General features: G+C 33.1%; 2 protein-coding genes across 4 annotated transcripts; both read left to right on the forward strand.

Annotated features, from left to right (window-relative positions):
- The first annotated feature begins 1,949 nt into the window (after nucleotides 1-1,949).
- Nucleotides 1,950-6,601, forward strand: LOC142520174 (agamous-like MADS-box protein MADS3). Of its 2 annotated transcripts, XM_075623174.1 has the most exons (8): nucleotides 1,950-2,248; nucleotides 3,963-4,041; nucleotides 4,200-4,261; nucleotides 5,149-5,248; nucleotides 5,416-5,457; nucleotides 5,693-5,755; nucleotides 6,060-6,202; nucleotides 6,336-6,601. In XM_075623174.1, exons 1-8 carry the CDS (start codon nucleotides 2,067-2,069, stop codon nucleotides 6,424-6,426), a joined length of 762 nt encoding a protein of 253 aa, XP_075479289.1. In that variant the 5' UTR covers nucleotides 1,950-2,066; the 3' UTR covers nucleotides 6,427-6,601. The 2 variants fall into 2 exon arrangements, with proteins under 2 accessions (XP_075479289.1, XP_075479292.1); XM_075623177.1 differs by lacking the exon at nucleotides 5,693-5,755.
- A 3,421-nt stretch (nucleotides 6,602-10,022) lies between these two features.
- LOC142520178 (subtilisin-like protease SBT4.14) lies at nucleotides 10,023-13,603 on the forward strand. Of its 2 annotated transcripts, none has more exons than XM_075623186.1 (10): nucleotides 10,023-10,121; nucleotides 10,238-10,335; nucleotides 10,517-10,614; nucleotides 10,702-10,845; nucleotides 10,965-11,070; nucleotides 11,180-11,693; nucleotides 11,777-12,099; nucleotides 12,205-12,313; nucleotides 12,387-12,600; nucleotides 12,980-13,603. In XM_075623186.1, the coding sequence occupies exons 1-10, from the start codon at nucleotides 10,053-10,055 to the stop codon at nucleotides 13,540-13,542; spliced, it is 2,238 nt and encodes a 745-aa protein (XP_075479301.1). In that variant the 5' UTR covers nucleotides 10,023-10,052; the 3' UTR covers nucleotides 13,543-13,603. The 2 variants fall into 2 exon arrangements, with proteins under 2 accessions (XP_075479301.1, XP_075479296.1); XM_075623181.1 differs by having other exon boundaries at nucleotides 10,036-10,121; nucleotides 10,229-10,335.
- Nucleotides 13,604-14,229: the final 626 nt, after the last annotated feature.

Below are 14,229 nucleotides of genomic sequence, written 5' to 3' on the forward strand. Positions count from 1 at the left end.
ATCATGAATTGATTCAATATTTTTACTTCTAGAATTGAAAAAAAACTGAAGGAATATAATCTAAAACTAAATAAACACTAGATAAAACTAGAAATTAGCGAACTTCATATGAACAAAAATTGAATAAATTATGTAAATCATTTTATATTTTTAGGGCCAACATATATTTTATATGTAACATATGTGTTTCGATTTGTTTTGTTAAAAATTCAAGGGAAAATTGCAATTTCGGTAATGTAAGCTTGTTTTGCAATTTTGGTCATCTATGTTATCGAATTTCAGTCTAAGTCATATATCTTTTGATTTTTTTGACAACTTTATCCTTTTTAATCAGGAGTACAAATATGTTGTACACATATTAGCAACATGTCATAAAACATTACTAAATTTCTCAAATAAAAAAAAATAACTAACTAATTAAGGCTGGAATTTGACGTCTCTTGTGAGACGGTCTTACGGATTTTATTCGTGAGATGGGTTGATCGATCCATAATTATCATGAAAAATAATACTTTTGACATAAATGTGATGTTTCATGAATTGGATTGAGTCAAAAATTTGTCTTACAAAATTGACATGTGATACGGTCGTACAAGAGTTTTTGTAAAATAACAAATTAGAGACAAATCAACATGACCAAAAATGAAAATTTTCAATTATAATATTTTCAAATATTTATACATATATTGTTAATTATTTTTCGACATAGATATTCCAACATGATTTTTTTTTTAATTCATACTTATATTCCATATAAAATGAGATATATATGTATATTTATGGAACATTGACAGCTAATTTTTTTGACCAGCCTTCCTGCATATCCTAGGTGAGTTATAGTTTTGATCTTAGTTGTGTTCCTACCTAACATTCCTTTCTATTCAAATTTATTATGACAGAGAGAAATTAATTTATATATTGATTGAATATTTGGATCGAACTTGTACGAATAAATGTATGTACAATTTTTTTTTAAAAAAAAAAATAGAAACTAGCAAAACCAACTCACCTGGTCGAGTTGAGTTTAATCCGCTCTTAAAGCACTGTTTGATTCGAATGATGTATAATTTAATAATTTATAATTCTAATTATTTGTAGAACTAAAGTTAAATGAAATAAACACGAATGAAATATCTAAACTCACACTTGAAGAGAAACACAATTACAAACCTAATACATAACTAATGATAAAAATTAAGCTCGTGAAATATATATATCTAAAACTCTCTCTCTCTCTCTCTCTATATATATATATATATATATATACACACACACACACACACACACGAAATCTAACATGCTGTTAATTTTATATAAGGTGTTTTTTGCTTTTTTATTTTTCATAGGAAGTGTAGATGCAATTAGCTGTGTATATATTTGAAAAGAAATAAAACTAGGCTCCTGCTTTACTAAAATGGCCAAGTACTTGCCAAGTTGAATATCATCATACATTCTTGTTTCATATGCAAATACATGAAATCATCCTTAATTTGTGCCCATTTTCACATGGCCAGGCCAACTCACTTTAAATTTTCAAACCACCATTTACCTTTTCTCGTTTCGTATAAATGCCAAGTTCTGCTCTAATTATATTCCTTCAATGACCAGTAGCCAAGAAGTGTACTGTATTGTTCAGGAGTTACAAGGAAAGGGAGCGCGTGAACTTCAGTCTTTACCCAATAAAACACTGTCACACGAGAAAGACCGAGTCTTTATCCTGGTCAGATAAAGAACAGAAGTAAAGTTTTCATCTTCCATAATATCCAAGCAATTTGTTGCTAAATGTAATAAATAAAATAAGGTGTGAAGATAAAGAAAGAATTATTTGATTACCATTTTCTTGCAAGAGTAAAATACAGGAACTAGGGGTTCCACATTTATAAAGGGAAGGAATTTCAGTACGCTTTACTTTATTACACACACATACAATACCTAGGTCCAATATATATCCCACCTCCATTTTCCCTCATATTCCTTCTGCTAATATATACATTTACTCATCACAAGCAATTTACACGATTTTTTTTTCTCGTGACACTGTGTGAAGAAAGTAAGAAACTGTGAAAATGGGAAGAGGGAGAGTGGAGTTGAAGAGAATCGAGAACAAAATTAACAGACAGGTGACGTTTTCTAAGCGGAGAAATGGGTTGTTGAAGAAAGCATATGAGCTCTCTGTACTTTGTGATGCTGAAGTTGCCCTAATCATCTTCTCCAGCAGGGGAAAGCTCTATGAATTTGGTAGCAATAGGTATACATACATATATACAAAAATGTATAAACACAGATATAACTCACATAAGGCTATTATGCTATGTACGTGTACATAGATATCCATTCATGTTAATTTCATATGTGATGATTGTGTTAAACTTTGGTTTTCTGGTATGTTTTGTTTGTTTGGTCAAAAGGGCTTTCTATAAAATACCTAGAAACCACAAAAGTTTGTAAATTTTGTCACAAAAAACTTCACAAAACGCAGAGATAACAAGAATTCCAGATCATATCAAACTGGGGAACTTTTGTTAAGCTTTTTGCAGCCATTTTTCTGGGTTCTGATTTATTTCTTTAGTTTGCGTTGTACCACTTCTGTTGTCTTCATCCACTCATTTGATTTTTGGGATCAAATTTTTTTTTTCTCTACATGTTTTTTTTTTCTTTTATGGTTTCAAGATTGATGCTTTTTCCTTGTAAATCTTCCAATGAGAGATCGACACGTTTCATGGGTTTTCTGAGAATCCCATGGATTAAGAGATCACACTGATGAGATTCGTTGTGATTGCAAGGTGGTTGTTTAGTTTTACTGAGGAGACTTCACTTTGGACCTCTGTGCAAGATCTAGGGTTTCTCACACTCTCTCTCCTTCCTCATTCTTTTTTCTTTCTTCTCAGTTCTTAACATTTAGTTGGGAGTTACCCAAAAAATGAAGCACTGGTCAGACCCTTTAGAGAAAAAGCTTCAATTTTCCTTCTTTTTTTAACATCCTCAGATTTTCTGGGGTTGATCTCGTCACCAGCTTTTGCCCTTAAATCAAGCTAGCTCATACCTTGTACCCGAATAAATTATTCACAAATGCGTATTTTGATGATTCACCCGGGAAATTTGTATATGTTTTTGGAAGAGATTACATGTGAAAAGGGGATTTGGAAATTTCAATAGAAGGCTGAAATGTGTTTACTTTGTGAAGCCATGATATTTTTTCCATTTCTGTTGACATTTTTTCCCATATATCAGAACAGAAATGTAAATATTTTGGATTTCAAGCAAGAAACTCTAATTTTTATACGAGTTTCCACTGTGAATCCAAGTTATGTATGTTTCTTTCTTCTCTTGCTATGTGATTTTATTTCCAGATTTTTAGGTTAATTTATATAAGGAAAATTTTTTATCCCTTTCAAATTTTTTTCCTGCTATCAAATTTTTTATTTACTTTTTGGAGTTCACATCTTTTTTTCTATCAAGAAGAATTTGATTTTACCTTTTTTTTTTTGAAAGTTTGATTTTTATTTCACCCCTCTTTATTATATTTCTTGCTCTTTTTTATCTGAAGGGCGTTTACCCACTCCTGTTATCCATTATACTTATTTTCTCAGAACTTCTTGTTCCTCATATGAATTCAGGTAACTTAGTCTGTCTGTGTTCGATGTTACCACATTTCAGGAAAAAAAATATATACTATTTTAACATTTTGGAAAAGACACACACACACACACACATACACACACACATGAATACTAAATATTATTAAAATGATTCATTTTATAATTTTTTTTAAAAATTTTTCATCTCAGATATATATATATATACCTTATGCTTTTATTTTCTGTCTTCCATGTTTGTCAACATTTCTTCTATATTAGTTTAATTTATAGTGTGCCAGTGATTTAGTCCTAATGTTGTCCTATTTAATAATTTGTGAATTATGAAATAAATTATTATTATTTTTTTGGATTTATTTTTTGCAGTATCATGAGTACCCTTGAACGCTACCAGCGATGCTGCTTCAATCCCCATGAAAATAGTAACGAACCAACTCAAATACAGGTTTGGTTTAATTTGCACTTTCATTTACTAAATTAATTTCAATGATATATTTATTTCTTTATTGTAGAAAACATCTGAGGTTGATAAATATTTTAAATGATTTAAATAATTTCGAATTTCAAACATTTTATTTAATTGATTTCGGGGTGTCAATACAGAACTGGTATCAAGAGGTCTCAAAATTAAAGGCCAAGTACGAATCGCTTCAACGGACTCAAAGGTTCGCAGCTACGATTCTGTATCTACTAAATTTCCCTTTCAAAGCATAATTTATTGCGATCTTGCAAGTGCGAAATAAAATAATTCATGAGTTCGATTCTTTTAACAATATTGAACGAGAGAAGAACAAATAACAATAAGATTTGAAAGTTTTACGTAAATATCATGATATAATCAATAAACTAATAAGGTAAAATATATACCTAAACTAAAGATTAAGTATGCTTTTATATGTAATATATGCATGAAAGTAACTGAAATTAGAATTTCTTAAATTTGAAAATAATATTTTAAATGCAATATATAATTAAATGCATAATTTATTTTTAATATTTTCAATTTACCATAATCTCTGTATGAAAATTCTTGAAGCTTTTGGTGTGCAGTAAAGTGATGAAGAAGATAATAATATTTGTGCTTTTATTGTGCTTAAAACGATAATCTCGACATTGACAGAGTATTTTCAGGCATAGTTAATTAAATAAAATATGTATTAAAAAAAATTAGCTATGTAGATTTTGTTAAGTTGTGTCCCCATTTCGTTCCGAAATCTTCTAATTTGTTGTAATAGTTTTCGGTTTTGGTCTAGTCTCCTACGTACTGATGTTTCTTGTATTATTTAGATAATCAGGTAGGGGTGTACCAAACTCCCGTCCATTCAATGGTGCGGCGACTTATTAGATACCAAAGTCTATGGTATTTAATAAGTTTTTCGACCCACCTTTCCTAATTTTTTTTTAACCTCTATAAAATAAAAGTTTGTGGAGATATTCATTGACGAACATTAAGCAAAACCAACCAAGTACTTAACTAATTGATAATATGAACTGAATATATACATTGGGGGTGTGTGTGTGGGTTTGGTAACATTTGAACTAAAAAATGAAGGCATCTGCTTGGGGAAGATCTCGGGCCATTGAGTGTGAAAGAGTTGCAGAATCTTGAAAAGCAACTAGAAGGAGCTCTTGCTCAAGCCAGGCAGAGAAAGGTATTGATCAAACCTCTCTCTCTCTCTCTCTATATATATAATCGATAATTATGATTCGGCATGATTTTTCTAACCATGAGAAATTGGATCTCGTGGAGTTTCTAGGCATGATGACATGTTTTGACGTTGACTCTTGCTCTTCTTCTCCTTTCATAAAACATTTGCAGACACAGATCATGCTGGAACAAATGGAAGAGCTTCGCAGAAAGGTGATATATCCTTGGAAAATTCTTAAATAGTTATTCGATTTCGTCATTCAAATTATAATTCTAGCCGGGATTCTTGAGACAACATCATCTGTGGCTTCTGAAAAAGTATAAAATTGGAACATTTTTCGTACGTCGATCCAGTAATTTGATTATATAATCTGTGGTTTGTTAGCTAAATTCCCAACATCACCTACCACAAGCCTATGTAAACGATAAGCTTTACTAATATTTGCAGGAACGCCAACTAGGAGACATGAACAAGCAGCTCAAGATGAAGGTTTCACAGGAAATGTCATCGGTACTATATGAAATTTGACTGGTTAAAAGTAAATTTAATCACGTTTATATCCACATTTAACAATGAATAGACACATATTGGCTAAGTCGGTTTTCTACGTATGTGTGTGGAAAAATTAAAACAAAAAATTTAACTACAGAAGTATTTTATTATATATGTATATTTCATTTTTAAATAAATAACATATAATTCTTTTCTCTTTGATTGGGAAGTAATTTGTTTCAAAAGTTCACACCTTTATTTCTCAAGTTCTTTCGATCAAAATAGTTACTTACCTATGTACCATTAATATTGCAATTTGCAGCTAGAGGTTGACGACGGACAAGGTCTCAGAACACTCCCCTTCCCATGGAACACCGACGCATCGGCCGGAACCAGCAACTTTTTTGTGCAAATTCCAGCATCCAATCCTATGGATATGGAACAGGAGCCTTTCCTCCAAATAGGGTATATATATTAAATAAATGAGTATATATATATGTGTGCGCTCGCGCGCACGTGAATAAACTTAACCCTAATTTTATATCTGTTGTATACTAGGCGAAACGATGATGTATGACGTCTGAAATTTTTTTTATAGGTATCAACACTATAATCTTGGAGAAGCGGCAACTGTTCGAAGAAACATGGATGATGGTCACAATAATATTATCCATGGGTGGACGCTTTGATAAATCTGGTATTGTTATTAATTAGTATTAAAATGTTTGTGATTATGAATCCCATTTGACTGGTTAAATGACTCGTGCTCCGGGAAGATATCCGACGGCTTTGTTGTTTGTAATTGTGATCAAGCAGCAATATGTTTGTTGTGTGAATATATTATATCATCAACGGACTTATAATAATCTCGTGAACCATAGATTTTGGGGTTTGAATAATGATTTACAATTTCATATAATTAATTTGTCCTAAAAGATCTTAAATTTGTTATTAATTATTTCTCTTATCACTATTCAAATGAATGTAAACTAAGGCCATCTCCAACCATAAAATCTATTTTGGTGCAAATTTCACACTAAAATAGTGCGATTTCTGCACCAAATACAACATTCATCTCCAACCCATTTACTTCAAATCTTACACCAAAAAGAATATTCTCGAAATATTCCTTTTATTTTACATATATTAATTATTATATTTTATTTAATATATTTTTAATTTTGTATTTGTATTCAATTATATTAATTAAAAATCATAAAAAAATTAGTTTTTAAATATTATAATTAAAGTAAATAAATAAATATTTTTAAAAAATGAACTATTATTATTTTATAATTTTTATGATTAAACATGTAATTATTCAAATAATAAAATCAATAATATACTATTATTCAAATAATATTTATAATTTTAAACATAAATATTTATAATAAATATAAATAAAAAAATAGAAAGACCCCTGCGCCTCCTCCTGCGCCAAATTTGGCGCGGCGCAGGAGGAAGGGGCTGCGCTATTTTGGATAAATAGCGCAGACCTCGTTGGAGATGTTAATGCTTGCACGCAGCGTTGGAGATGGCCTAACTGGCTTGAAATAAATTTAATTACCACAATTTTGTGAAAGATTAAGATATCTTATGTTACGATCTCACGTATTTACTTAAAACCTAATATTAATCGTCATTTTTTGAATGACTTTGTACCAAGCTAACTTTATTTGAGTGACTCCCCACGAGGCAAAAAGTAGGGTATTACTACTTTTATGGTAGCAAGAAATAGTCGACGAACAGGTCTGGTTTAGCAAGTTATCGTTCACTTTCAAGTTGAGCTAGTTTCCGAACAAGCGACGCTTTGGTTTGCATATCGATCATTGAGCTCCTATATATATTTGAAACCCGCACTTTGAATTTTTCCCCCAAAAAACGGGTTTAATTTAAACCACGGGGATATTTTCATAGTGTACCAAGTTAATTTGTAGCATGAACAAGTATTTGAAAATTTAGATAGATGATACAATTGCATTTGTTTCATTAATCGATCACGATCGGCTTGCCCTAGCTATTCAAGCTAGCACTCACAAATAAAGTAATTTTTTCTTATCCAATTGAACCAAAAGCTGTATCAAGGTATCGTCTTAAAATACATGAAGTCGAGTTCATTTGTTTCAGAGGAGAAAATTACAAGAAATATAATTACACATAATAAAAGTATGTTTGAGTTTTATAAAAGAAACCGATTACTTGTTCCACTCGTCCTTGCTAAATTCTCCACCCAAAGATCCTTATTTGTTCTCTTCTACTACGTAAAGAAAAACTTAAATTTTTGATACTATAAATTGCACTTTTTTGGTCATGTTATCAGTCAATTTACCGTCTAATAATATTTTTTTAAATTTTAGTCTTTATCATTGGATTCTTGATATGTTATTGAGGCACATCAGCAATGCCCATCGTCACGTCAACAGTTTTCAATTACACATTATCACTCGTATAAGAAAGACTAAAATCGAAAAAATATAAATTAATGTACTAAAGCTATAGATTGAACGTATTAAAAATGGAAAACATGCAAGTACATGACCAAAAATACGATTTTTCCTTTCCAACCTAAGTTATGTGATATCCATTGTTATCTTAGAAAATATTGTTATCCCAGTTTACCAAAATTTTATCTTGACAATGGTTTGAGTTTGAAGCACTAGATTGTTATTGCTTGAAAGTTACTGCAAAATAAATAATACATTTGACATATAATTATTGCCCTTTGTTTTTTACCAAAGAAACATGAAGAGATTAACTGAATCCTTTGATCACTTACGTACGTGCATCTGAGATGGTGCTCTTTTTCACACGATTAACATGATTGATGAGTAGGTCTCTTGTGAGACGATCTCATGAATCTTTATCTGTGAGACGAGTCAACCCTACCAATATTCACAATAAAAAGTAATACGACCCGTGTGATCGTCTCACACAAGTTTTTGCCAATATAACTTTGGATGTTTCTTTCTGAAATTTTAAAGATTATGTTGTCTTCATATTACTCTAAATTTAATAATATAATCCAAGTAAGCGTTTCTTGGATTAAATAGTTCTTTTCTTTTTTCTTTTTTTTTTTCAATCCACGTGTTTGATGTTGGATTTGTAAGCTTTAATTTTTTTTTTTTTGGAGTGATATTGGTAACATGTAGTTTGTGATTAATATTGGCTATTCGCAAGTTAATTTTGTGAGACATGTCTGCTATTTGGTGCATAAAAATATTTTGTATTTTTGTAAATATGGACATGGTTGACATGTTTCACGAAGATCGCCTCACAAGATGCCTACTATTGATTTATTGATGCCGCAATTACCTATTTATTTTCACTTTATCATTCTATATAATTAATGCTCATAATCCCATAGGGTTTGTAAATATGATACATATGATATTTTATCTTCACCTACAAATATATATATTAGGACTATACCAATAATTTTTGGTCCCAAAATAACCTTGAGTAGGTTTTTTGTGAGACGATCTCATTAATTTTATCTGTAAGACGGATCAATCCTACCGATATTCACAATAAAAAGTAATGCTCTTAGCATAAAAAATAATATTTTTCATGGATGACCCAAATAAGAGATCTGTTTCACAAAATACGACCCATGTGAACGTCTCACACAAATTTTTGTCAATTACCTTTCCCCATAGTACCTACCGTTATTCTTAAAAGAAAACAAAATTTTCGTACTCCTATTTTATATTATAAATATTTTGGCCATAATACTTTCTCATAGCAAATTTTCTTCCCCAAAATACTATTTCCTCATGAATTCATGATACTATTTCAAAAAATAAACAAAACAGAACAATTGAAACTGACGAGTTACATTTGAATAAAATAATTACCCTTAACATCATTATAATTTCATTCAAACATCCACTAATACAAATTTGTATTGAAATTTAATTTTCGTGCATGCATCATGTACCAAATATCTGCTAGATATGTGTGTTGTGACTTTATGATATTTACGATATTTTGACATAAAATTTATTACGTATTTCACAATCGTTTATGAAATAATGAAAATGAACAATCAAGATTGTGCAGGAATTAAGAGCTTCGATACTAATTTCCCGACGTAATAGCTTCAATCATCTTTCTTCTAAGGTTTAACCCAATCTCTTTCAATAAATGACCAAGAGTTAAGCTAAAGTCTCATACTATATTTTTCAATTACTTTCATGGAAAAATTTGTTGCTTCTAGTTCCTCTCTAATCCCTTCAAACCATATTATTTAAATGCCAGTTTGTTCGCTCTTCAATGATAATTTCCAGGGAGAATTTGAATTGATCAAAGACTATCAATGCATTTTCTTTTACTTCTGATCTTTACCTTTACATGTCTTTTACCAGCATATGGGAATGTGCAGAAGGTAGCCACTTATTGTAGATTTATGCAGTCAAGTTCATTTTCTTGGATGGCTTTAGTGTTATTTTATACGTTTCGTGGGATTCGCCATATTACATCATCGTGTTCTAGTTTTTGCAGGACTTCTACATCGTTTTCTTGAAAGACCATCATCCAGTGACGACTGGAAGATCGATTCTTGAGACACATCTTAATGTCCTCTCGTCCATAAAGGAAAGGTGGGTTTTCCTGCTAACAATCTCCATGTTTAGGGGGCTTTCATGTACTTGGATGAGCAAGAAACTTCTATTATATCTCATGATTTGGGAGACGAGTTTTTTGATAATCTTACCGAGTGTTCTTCTTGTCTTAGTGATAACATCATCGATGTCTGGTAAAAAGTATGTTTTGCTGACACAGTGAACAAGATGCTTCGGAGTCTCTGGTGTATAGTTACACTAGAACTTTAAATGCATTTGCAGCTAAACTTTCTGAAGATGAAGCCAGGAAGTTGTCCGGTACGTGACATATAGTATACATGGCCACATCTCTAGTAAGTATTTTTTGGCACACCTGTGTTGAACTGACTACGGGATATTTCTCAGGTATGGATGAAGTAGTTTCGGTAACTCCAAACCAATACCGGAAACTACACACCACCAAATCATGGGAATTGCTAGGACTAGCCCCAGATTCGAAAAGGAACTTAGAAGTTGAGAGCGATGTCATAGTAGGCCTACTAGATACAGGTAAATTTAGTGTCACTTCAACAATTTTACTTTTTATGTGTCATCATGTTGCGATTTTAAAGTAGCACAGGCTGCTGAAATAAGAGATTGAACAAAACATTATCTCACTTCTGCACCAGGAATCACCCCGCAATCTGAGAGCTTTAAGGATGATGGTCTTGGCCCTCCACCAGCAAAATGGAAAGGAAGTTGTAAACACTTTGCAAATTTTTCAGGATGTAACAAGTAACTTCATGCCCATTATTCATTTCGATTTGTCGTATATTTAGATTAACTTTGATTATAACATGTGATTTTTTTATATTGTCATATTTATTATGCGCGGCCCTTGAAGCAAACTTATTGGAGCGAAGTATTTCAAGCTAGATAAAAAACACGATCCCAAAGATATATTGTCACCTGTAGATGTAGATGGCCACGGCACACATACGTCATCAACTCTGGCAGGACGTCTCGTTCCAAATGCTAGCGTTTTTGGGCTAGGAAAAGGCACCGCGCGTGGGGGGGTGCCTTCTGCTCGAGTGGCTATTTACAAAGTTTGTTGGGCGAATTCGGGATGTGCAGATATGGACATTCTGGCAGCATTTGACGCTGCTATTAGTGATGGAGTAGACATTATTTCCATCTCGATAGGAGGGCTATCAAAACGTTACACACTGGATTCTATAGCAGTTGGCGCGTTTCATGCCATGAGGAAAGGAATTCTTACTGTGGCTTCGGCTGGAAATGATGGACCGATGTTTGCCAGTGTTGCAAATCATGCTCCTTGGATCCTAACAGTGGCTGCTAGTGGGATCGGTCGACTGTTGAGGAGCAAAGTAGTGCTAGGAAATGGCCTGACTGTATCAGTAAGATATGCATCATAAATATATTTGAAACAGCTCAGAAACCATTCTCAAAACATAAATCTGATCCTGTATTATGTCTGCAGGGAATCGGGGTAAACACGTTTGAGCCTACAAAAAATTCGTATCCTCTTGCAAGTGGGGTCGATTTGTCTAAGAATTCCGAAACTAAAGAACTGTCAAGGTACTGTCTCGAAAATACAATGGATCCGAGAAAGGTAAAAGGAAAGATCGTTTATTGTAAGCTAGGAGTTTGGGGTGCTGACTCTGTGATCAAAAGTTTGGGAGGGATTGGAACAGTGATCGAAAGTGACTTGTTTCAGGACGTGGCACAAATCTACATGGCTCCAGCAACTATGGTGAATACGACCATCGGGAAGCAGATCAACGACTATATGCATTCGACAAAGTAAATAAATTTTTTTGCTTGTTCTGATATCTACCAAGAAAGCAACAATTTGTATGTATGTTGAAGTCATTTTGTTAAAAACGATGTTACTCATGCCGATTACAGATCAGCATCTGCCGTTATATACAAATCGGAGGTAGTTGAAATCCATTCTCCTTTCACGGCTTCATTTTCTTCCAGGGGTCCAAATCCCGGCTCACAACACCTTCTCAAGGTATGAACTGGATGAAAGTTGGGTAGTTTATGGCCTTGTTTTAACTAGCTTCTAATAAAACAAACTGGAACAGCCTGATATTGCTGCTCCGGGAATCGACATCCTAGCATCATACACTCCATTGAATTCGCTAACCGGATTGAAAGGTGACACCCAACACTCGAAGTTCACCTTCATGTCAGGTACCTCAATGTCCTGTCCACACGTCGGTGGTGCAGCTGCCTATGTGAAGTCGTTTCACCCTGACTGGTCCCCAGCAGCAATTAAATCTGCCATCATGACAACAGGTGTATCTTGAATCAATTCTTCGCATTAACTGATCCACGGCGTAATTCACATGAAACCATGTCCACTTATGATATTGTCTGCTTTAGTCAATGATCCCACGGCTTTAAAACACGTCCTAACGTGTATGTAATTTTGTCCACTTTGGACCGCGACTTGATTTAAAACGTGTCCCAACGTACTGGATTTATACACTGACCTTGATACCAAATGTATGTCCACACACTAATTCTGATACCAAATATTAATCAGCCAAAGCACATTCAGAGCCAGTATGTGGACATCGCATGTTGTGAGCCATTTTAAAACCGTGAAGCCACAAACATTATCGCAAATGGGCTCTTTAATTAACCCTGAAACATCTGTTTCTCTCTGCTGCAGCAACAGAAATGAGTTCTAGAGTAGATAAAGATGCAGAATTCGCATATGGATCAGGGCAGCTTAATCCCATCCGAGCAAGATCCCCTGGACTAATATACGACTTGGATGAAATCTCATACATTCAGTTTCTGTGTCACGAAGGCTTCACGGAGTCAGAGTTAGAGACTTTAGTCGATCAGGGACCGATAAATTGTTCAAAACTGATTCCAGCAAATGGGGTAGATGCTCTAAATTATCCCACCATGCAACTTCCATTGAAGAACGATAATGATACAACGATAGGCGTTTTCCATAGGAGCGTCACCAACGTTGGGCACCCTGTTTCTGTGTATAATGCCACAGTAAAGGCTCCACCAATGGTGGAGATACTGGTGAAACCGATGAGTCTGTCGTTCACTCGAGCGCTGCAGAAACGAAGTTTCAAAGTGGTGGTGAAGGTGAAACCGACGCCCGATGCTGTGTTTGGACCAGGTTCACTTACATGGAGAAGCTTTCATCACAGTGTGAGGAGTCCCATTGTCATTTCTAATAGACTAGTAACAGGCACTGCCTCCAAATTATGAAGGATTGCAAATATATTTTTTTATTATAATCTCCCCAAAATTATTTAGTTTCCTTCTTATATAATTATTACTTTCAACTTTTTGCTGTTTATGATATACTAGAAAAGTGCACGTGCGTTGCACGTAACCAACTAAACTGTTGAAAATATATGAATGAAATTTTGATAATATTTAAATGAATTAAAATATGGCTAGTAGCATTTATCAATTGAAACAAACCAAACCACAAAAAATAAAAATCATGACCATAGACGGTATATAATCGAAAAAAGTTATCTTATCCACATGACACATTTTTCAATATGCCTCTAGGTTGATTTTGACAACTCAACAACTCTTTGTCGTAGTTTTTATAATATGCGTATAATCATTTTGGTATATTCCACAAGTATATTATCATATTTAACACTTATTATGTTATTTAGAATCCTCATCTGGGATCTGACATGCTTGTAGTTTGCTTCCCCATCACGATATTTTTTCAGTTTTCTACATTGTTTTTATCCGGTAATCTTATATTTCCGACTATTTGTTTTTTTTTTGTTGAATGATTTTCAGTTTATGGCAATCATGAACTGTAACTCGTAAGAAAAATTCTTTTAGTCGTGATATGTTTCACTTGTTAGTAAAATTATGTATAACATATATATCCTTCAACAACATAACCAATGAACGGTGTTGTAATTT

Source organism: Primulina tabacum, chromosome 1 (genome assembly GCF_025594145.1).
Source record: "Primulina tabacum isolate GXHZ01 chromosome 1, ASM2559414v2, whole genome shotgun sequence".
NCBI classification, from domain to species: Eukaryota; Viridiplantae; Streptophyta; class Magnoliopsida; order Lamiales; family Gesneriaceae; genus Primulina; species Primulina tabacum.